Genomic DNA, 7,646 nt, shown 5'->3' on the forward strand with positions numbered 1-7,646 from the left:
ACACACACACACCACACACTCTCTCTCTCTCTCTCTCTCTCTCTCTCTCTCTCTCTCTCTCTCAAATAAATAAAAAATAAAAAAAATAAAAAAACAATTAAGATAGTACTTGTAAAATAAGAAATAACTGCATAGAAATCATGGGTCATGAAGCTTATATCAAATATTAGGAAAAATAAAATACAACTGAAGCGAAAAAACCTTACAGATTTTTAGCAACAAAATCTTATGATTATTTCTCTTCCTAAAAATTAAGACAATTCAATAAAATAAAGAAAAAAAAAAAACTAAGACATTAAAAAACATTTTTTCAAATACCCTAAAATTAGAAAGCTTTAGCTAACTATCCAGATTCTTCTCTAGTATCCTTAACCTTGATTAGTTGGTTTCTTCCTTCTCATTTAGGGTCCTCTTACACATTTTTCCTGAGAATAAATACAGATGTTGTCTACTCCAATTCCATGCTGTGCTGCAAACTAACTCTTACTCATCTTGCAAGTTATAACCTAAATGTCATTCTGTCAGGAAAGTTATTTCTGAATGTCTGGATCATCACGGGCCCCATATTATACCTATCTTATACTCTTCACTTGTAAATAGCTCTTGTCCATTTTCCTTGCAAAATAAATACTTTGTTATGACAGAGACTTGATCTTTCTAACAAATGTTCCTCTAGTAATCTGCATTGTACCTAATGTCTAATTACTTATTTGTAAATATTTGAATAAACTGATGATTTCAGTCTGACAGATTATTAGATGTAATGGGTCAGAGTTAAAGAAATAAAATGCCAGAGTATTTCACTTTTGAATATACCCTCCTCGTCCAGGGTAACTGTCTGCCAGGTCTCTCTTCCCCCTTCCCCCACCTGAAATAAATCATCTCTTTTATTTTACAACCCGAATCTTTAGTTCTTCACCTATGTGGGGTCTACAATCGCAAGAGGCTGAGTGTCCCAGAAGAGCAATCCCTCCCCAGACATTACTTTAACTGGCATATTGGCTGGGTAAGTAAAATTTTGTCTCATTCATTACTGTGTATTTAGGGTAACAGTGAGCTGCTCAGACAGCACAGCAGCAGTGCCCCCTTGTTAGACACATCTACAAATACTCTAAGAAGGACATCAAAAAGGCAGTCTTCGGATAGGGACTAGCTATAAAATTTGTGTACAGGATAGCTGTGGTCAGATTCATAGTTAGCCCCGTAAGTCAGTCCTGTGATGTGTGACTGCTGAAGTTGAAATGCTAGAATTCACAATGCTGAACACTTGTATTTTTTGTTTTAGTCCATTTGATCTTTTAAGAAAGAAATGTGGTGGGTACCCAAATAAATCAAAGAAGGGAACACCTTTATATTCACAAATGGCTAGGGAGAAGAGCAATATAGCTCCGGCCGCAATGTTGGGAAAATGAATGTTAGAGCGCCCCCCAGGGGACACTGATACTAACCCCGAAAGTGTGAATTCATAAAATGGATTCTTTTTGATAAAATCTAGTTCATATCTAGAAAATAAAAATGCCTATTAATGAATCACAAGACTCCAACTGCTAGTTAAAAGACAGTTAGTGTCAGCAGCTATTCTTAAGACTTGGTGGACGGGGTCAGGGAGATAGTTCAGTAGAACAAGTGCTTGCCTGGCAAGTGCAAGAGCCTGAATTCAATCCCTGGTTCTGCAAAAAAAAAAAAAAAAGGCTTGGTGCAGGGTTTTCACTGGGGCAATCTGGCCTGACAGGTGACCCCCCTCCAGCTCCTCCCATGCTATAGCCTGTGCTGCTTCAGTTTCCTTTCTAGTTTGCTCCTCCACAGCTGAGGAGAAAACTTTCCTTTTCTTGATCTCTTATTCCAACCTTGTCCTGTTACTCTGTACTTTCCTCTTCCTGGAGGCATGTTTCTGCTAAACATTAAGAGGAAAGAACCCTAAAAGGTTTTAGTCAGCCTTCCTTTACATTCTAACAACTGAAACTCTCAAGGAAGAAAATAAGCGCTTCTCTGTAAGAGTGCTGAAGATAAGACAAGCCAGGAATCTAATTAGACTCCAAGAGCCTATACAGGACAAGGCTCTCAATAAAAGAAGCTGCAGACAAGAAATCCATAAATATTTCAAAGACTTCCTTCTCATCCAGACTAACTGTCTGCCATGTCTCTCTTCCCTTTTTCTCCCACCATCAAATAATCTTTTTTTTTTTTTTTTTTTTTTTTAAGAAACACAGAAAGGAAGAAAGAAGGAAAGGAAAGGAAAGGAAAGGAAAGGAAAGGAAAGGAAAGGAAAGGAAAGGAAAGGAAAGGAAAGAATTATGAGAGGGAAAGACTGCATCTGATACATTCTCAGCCAAGAAATAAATGGTTCAGCATTCTTAAAAGACAAAAAAAAAAAAAAAAAGTAAATAAAACAGTCATAAAGTATTGAAGCTGAAACTTTAGAATTTACAATTTAGAACACTTGTATTTTTGGTCTTGGGCCAATGTGATATTTTACAAAAGAAATGTGGTGGGTCCCAAAATAAATCAAGGAAGGAAACACCTTATACTCACACAAAGGCTAGGAACAAGACTAGAGAGATTGACATGTCGAGGTGCAAACATGTGAAGCTGCTGAAGGCACGATATAGCAGCTGCCTGAACAAGAGAATCTGAATGGTCCTGGGTGATCGCACAACCCACCAAGCAAGAGGAACGAATTGTAGAAATTGTTGCTCCATTCCCTTGTAGCAAAGACAGTAAAAAACAAAGATTTTATTAGTATCACATATTCCTACCATGTCTGTTTTTTGTTTTTTGTTGTTTTTTTTTTGCAGAACCAGGATTGAACTCAGGCCCTTGTGCTTGCCAGGGAAGCGCTTATTCCATTGAGCCATCTCCCCAGGCCCCTATATCACATATTCCTAAAAATGATTATCTTCTATATAATTCCTCGTTATAATTATTGTTCACTTTAAAAACAACATATCTACAGAACTGATTTCTAAATACAGGACTGGAGACATAGCTCAGTGGTAGAATGCTTGCCTAGCACACACAAGACCCTAAGTTCAATCCCTGGTACCACCAAAAAAAAAAAAAAAAGACAAACAAGACTTCAAAATACAACTGTCTTTGGATGACAATAAAACAACACTCTTAAATTTAGCTGTATTTACACTTACTGTCTTTTGCAATCATCACTGTTTTATTTCAAGGGCAAGAAGACTTTTCATTCTCTGGTTTTCTGTTCAACCAATATTATCCTGCATTATATAATACAGTAATTTCAAATCCTGTTTTCCTAAGAGAATTCACGGCTATTTTTACAAAGATTCAATTAAAGTATATGATAATGTTATGTGCTATTTATACAATTTAATTGTTAAATATGGGGCTTAAATTTTTTTCTAGTGTAAAACAATTTTACACAAGGCCAAACAAAATAATTGGGGGTGGGGAGCTTAGAAAATTTTTTACCCCCTTTCAACCTCTTTCATCTGCAAAATGGAGATAATATTTACAGTATCTCTGAATTGCTGTAAAAATTAAATGAGATAAATAAAAAATTTGACTCACTGAAAGTATTTACTAAATGACAAAGGAAAGGGGTTTATGGATACATTCGCAATAATCATTAGTGATACATAATAGTGGATATATTCACAATAATTCACTGAGTTAGGTATTTAGCTATTAGTGAATTGTACTGGAGTGGTAGGAACATAAGTCTTAGGTGCTACTCAAGTTAAGCAACTCTAGACAACTCATCTTCTATAAGCTAGCTTCCTCATAGAAAATAAGATAATCTTATCTATTTTATGGTAATGATTTTTTAAACTATGCTCTTAGTCATCAGAGTTAAAAACAAGTCAAACAAAAGTCCACACCAGGATAAAACAACTTCTATATTTAATCTTTATTTCCACAAGGTTCAAAAAAAAAATTCATTTAAAAATGTTTTTCTCAGGGCCATGGATATAGTTCAGTAACACAGCACCTGCCTGGCAAGAGAGAGGTCATGAGTTTGATTCCAGACACACACACCAAAAGTTTTTCTCTGCTTAAAACTTCAAAAACATCGTATTGTCTCCCTAGTGTACAAGAAAAAAGGGAAAAAAAGGAAGGGGAAAAAATCATGTATGTATACACACAGGATAGCTAAGATGAGTACAATACTAAATCCTTTCAGTTCTTTGAAGGTAGCAGCTAATATTGCAAATTTTTAATTTGCCTAATTTTAGATGTTTGTGTCTGGCTATCTGAGCAACTACACTGAAGTCGACAGTATGCAATATAATAACCACTACTGAATACCTATCATTTTTTAAAAACTGTGTATTGTTTCTAATGTCCGTCTTTTCTATTATTTTTCTACTATCATTAAAATAAAAAAAATAAAATTAAAAACTTTAAAAACTACTGTCACATTACAGGTTTGAGGGCTTTTTGTTTTGTTTTTATAAAGAAATTTTGAAAAAGCACATGTAAAAATTTGAGTGTCAGGCCTTTGGAAAACATAAAAATTCAGTAGGCAATAATTATTACTATAAAATTTCTTCAAGCAACATTTAGAAAACTGAAAGGCAGCAGTTATTTTATTTTTTGAGACAGGGTCTTGCCATGCAGTTTGGGCTTGCCTGTGCTCACTTTTGCAGACCTCAGGTTGATCTCAAACTCACAGAGATCCTCCTGTCTCAACCTCCCGAGTGCTGGGATTACAGGTGTGTGCCTGGCACTAGGCTTGGCACAGTGCGCCCAAGATCCTAGGGATTGAACCTGGGACCTTGCATTTGCCAGGTAGGTGCTTATGTCTCTGAGCTATCACCCCAGCCCAGCAATTATTTTAAGATAAATTTCTTACCTTGTAGTTCAGGGCCAACAGTAGTTATTATAGCACCCAAGCATCTACCCAAACACTGATGAACTTCTGTATGTGAAGGTGGAACTGTCAACAGCAAGGTAAGAACCAGAGATAATGTTGGTTCTACATAGCCACGATACATTGGCCCACTAGAATCCACTATCAAAGCAAGTGAATGAAGAGACCAAGTCTAGAATAAAACAGAACTTTATTTGAGTTGTGAGGAATAATTAAGACTATACTCAAATGTTACATGCACATACTCCATATTTTTAGGCATATCAATGTGAACTGGTAAATCATGATTACCATCTATTTTAACAAATGCTGATTCTTACTCTTATATTTGTATAAAATGTTCAAGAAGAAACAAAAAAATAAAATGCAAGGAGTAAACTTGAAGATTCAATCAATGTTAGGAAGTAGGCTGACATAATAGAGCAGTAGTGCCAAACCTAGGGCACGTGTGCCACAGCAGGCTGTTTACACCACTGAACTTTCTAAAAGATTTGCCATCATTGTAATATAGGAAGAAAGAGAGGGAAGGACCATAATTAGAGGGAAAAAAGCCCAAAAAAATCAATCTAATACAGACGGTGCACAAAAGGAGAAACAAATAAAGAAAATAATATAAAATATGTTTCAAACAATGTATGTGAATGGGTTGAATTTGCAGAATAAGGCAGACTTTATATTGAAAATCAAAATCTTTTTATATACTTCAACAAATAAAACTTTAAAACAAAATAATGGGTAAAGAATATGCTGTAATATGTTTCTCTTAATGTATCAGAATTATCATTACTTAACAATAAATAATCTTTCTAAAAATATTTTAAAATATATAATTAAAAAAATTAAGTTGGGTGCAGTGGTATATAGCTGTAATCTCAGCACTTCTGGAGACTGTGGCAGGAGCATAGGATTGAGCCCTGCCTGGGCAACTAAGTCACTTCAGGAAACCCTCTCTCAAAAACCAGGCTTGGGCACGTAATTCAGTGAGAAAGCCCTAGGCTCTATCTCCAGTACTATACCTGGACTTCAGGGGATGTTCCATCTTGTGCAAGAGCTAATAAGATGCTGACACTAGTCTTCAGGTGTTGTCCTGAGCCTATACCACCAACATAACGATGCAAACAACCAAGAGCCAATGAATGACCAGTCCTAGATACAACATCTCGAGCTGACTTCAACCTGAAAGAAAGATTGCTTCAGGAACAATTTTTCCATTTTCCTCTAGTAATAACAAGCTCATGAGTTATACAAAAAAGGAAAAATATTCAGGAAATCAGAAAATATGATAATCATGAAACTTCTTTTTCTACTCCTTAATAAGAGGGAGAGTTTCAACTTAAAATAGCTGGCTAATATCTGGGCAAGGTGGTGCACTCCTGTAATCCCAGCACTCATGAGGCTGAGACAAGAGGATAGCCACACAGTTAGAGGCTAGCCTGGGCTACACAGTAAGCTCAGGGCTAGCCTGAACTACATAATGAGACCCTGTCTTTAAAAAAAAAAAAAATGGCTGGCTAAGCTAGGGATGTAACTCAGCAGTTGAGTACAACGTCTTTAATATACTCAGGGCCCTAGGTTCAATCCCTTATACTACATAAATAAAAAACAAAGTAGAGGGGCTGGTGAGATGGCTCGGTGGTCTAAAGTACCTACTTGGAGCAGGCTTGGCACAGTGCAGGGACCACAGTTCAATCCCCCAGCACCACATGCCAGCCAGCCCCGCCCCCTGGTGGGCTGAGCTGGCCACACACACACACACACACACACACACACAAATAAATAAAAAATAAAGAAAAATAAACAATATCAATTAAAAAAAAACAAAGTAGAATAGTTTGTCAAAGTCACATATTTCATATACAATAGTTGAATAAAGTCTACTGTAATTTTTTTTTTTTTCAGAACCAGGGATTGAACTCAGACCCTTGCGCTTGCCAGGGAAGTGCATATTCTACTTAGCCATCTCCCCAGCCCCTGTCTACTGTAATTTTAGAAAAACTCTGAAGCCTTCATGGTTTTTAATTATTCCTTGAAAAGTCAAAAGTTGTTTGAACTTATTTTTATCTTTTTCTCAAACTTTTTTTTTTATGCAGCACCAGGGATCAAACTCAGGATCTTGTACTTGCCAGGTAGTTGTTTACGCGGCTAAGATATATTCCCAGGCCTATTTATGTCTTTTTGAAGCAGGGTCTTACTATGCAATTCAGGCTGACCTTGAACTCACTTTGCAGCCAAGAGTGGCCTAGAATATGCATCAATCCTCCTGCCTCAGCCTCCCAAGTGCTGGGATTATAGAAGTGCACCACCACATCCAGCTCATTATTTATTCTTAAATGAGTACCCATAACTAAGAAAACTAACACGCTTGATTCTAAGAGCTAGATTAGAAATCCTCCCCCACTGAAAGTATCTAACACATAACAATTTTTCTGAGATTACAGAGTTAAATCGATTATTAGACTGAAAATTTGCGATGGTTATGAAAAATCACAAAATAGTGCCATTTCATAAATGGTCTAGATAATAATCATGGATTACTAAAAGATATCTCTGTCTAGTTAAGAAACTTAAGAGCCCCACTTACTTGTCAAAGCTGTACTGGGCCATTCTAGCAATAAAAGTTGCTTCTCCCACCACTTGAGCCATTCTTCCAAGAGCTTCCCCTGCTGCACACCGAAGGATGGGGTTTGGGTTGTCAAGAGCTCCCATGACCAGGGTCAGAGCTGATTTACGAACTTCCTCGGGGCCCAAAGTACTTTTGTTTTCAGCTAAGCCCTACATTGATTAAAATGATAATAATAATAATAAT

General features: G+C 36.5%; 1 protein-coding gene across 1 annotated transcript in view; it reads right to left on the reverse strand.

Moving 5' to 3' along the window:
* Window positions 1-7,646, reverse strand: part of Heatr5b (HEAT repeat containing 5B) — a 114,541-nt gene that overhangs the window by 64,548 nt on the left and 42,347 nt on the right. Inside the window, exons 18-21 of the mRNA XM_004627718.2 lie at window positions 7,422-7,612; window positions 5,857-6,016; window positions 4,823-5,012; window positions 2,533-2,702 (exon numbers count right to left, since the gene is read on the reverse strand). Coding sequence (XP_004627775.1) covers window positions 2,533-2,702; window positions 4,823-5,012; window positions 5,857-6,016; window positions 7,422-7,612 — 711 coding nt within the window. The remainder of the gene's footprint in view (window positions 1-2,532; window positions 2,703-4,822; window positions 5,013-5,856; window positions 6,017-7,421; window positions 7,613-7,646) is intronic.

This window comes from Octodon degus, unplaced genomic scaffold (assembly GCF_000260255.1).
Source record: "Octodon degus isolate 3935 unplaced genomic scaffold, OctDeg1.0 scaffold00020, whole genome shotgun sequence".
NCBI lineage: Eukaryota > Metazoa > Chordata > Mammalia > Rodentia > Octodontidae > Octodon > Octodon degus.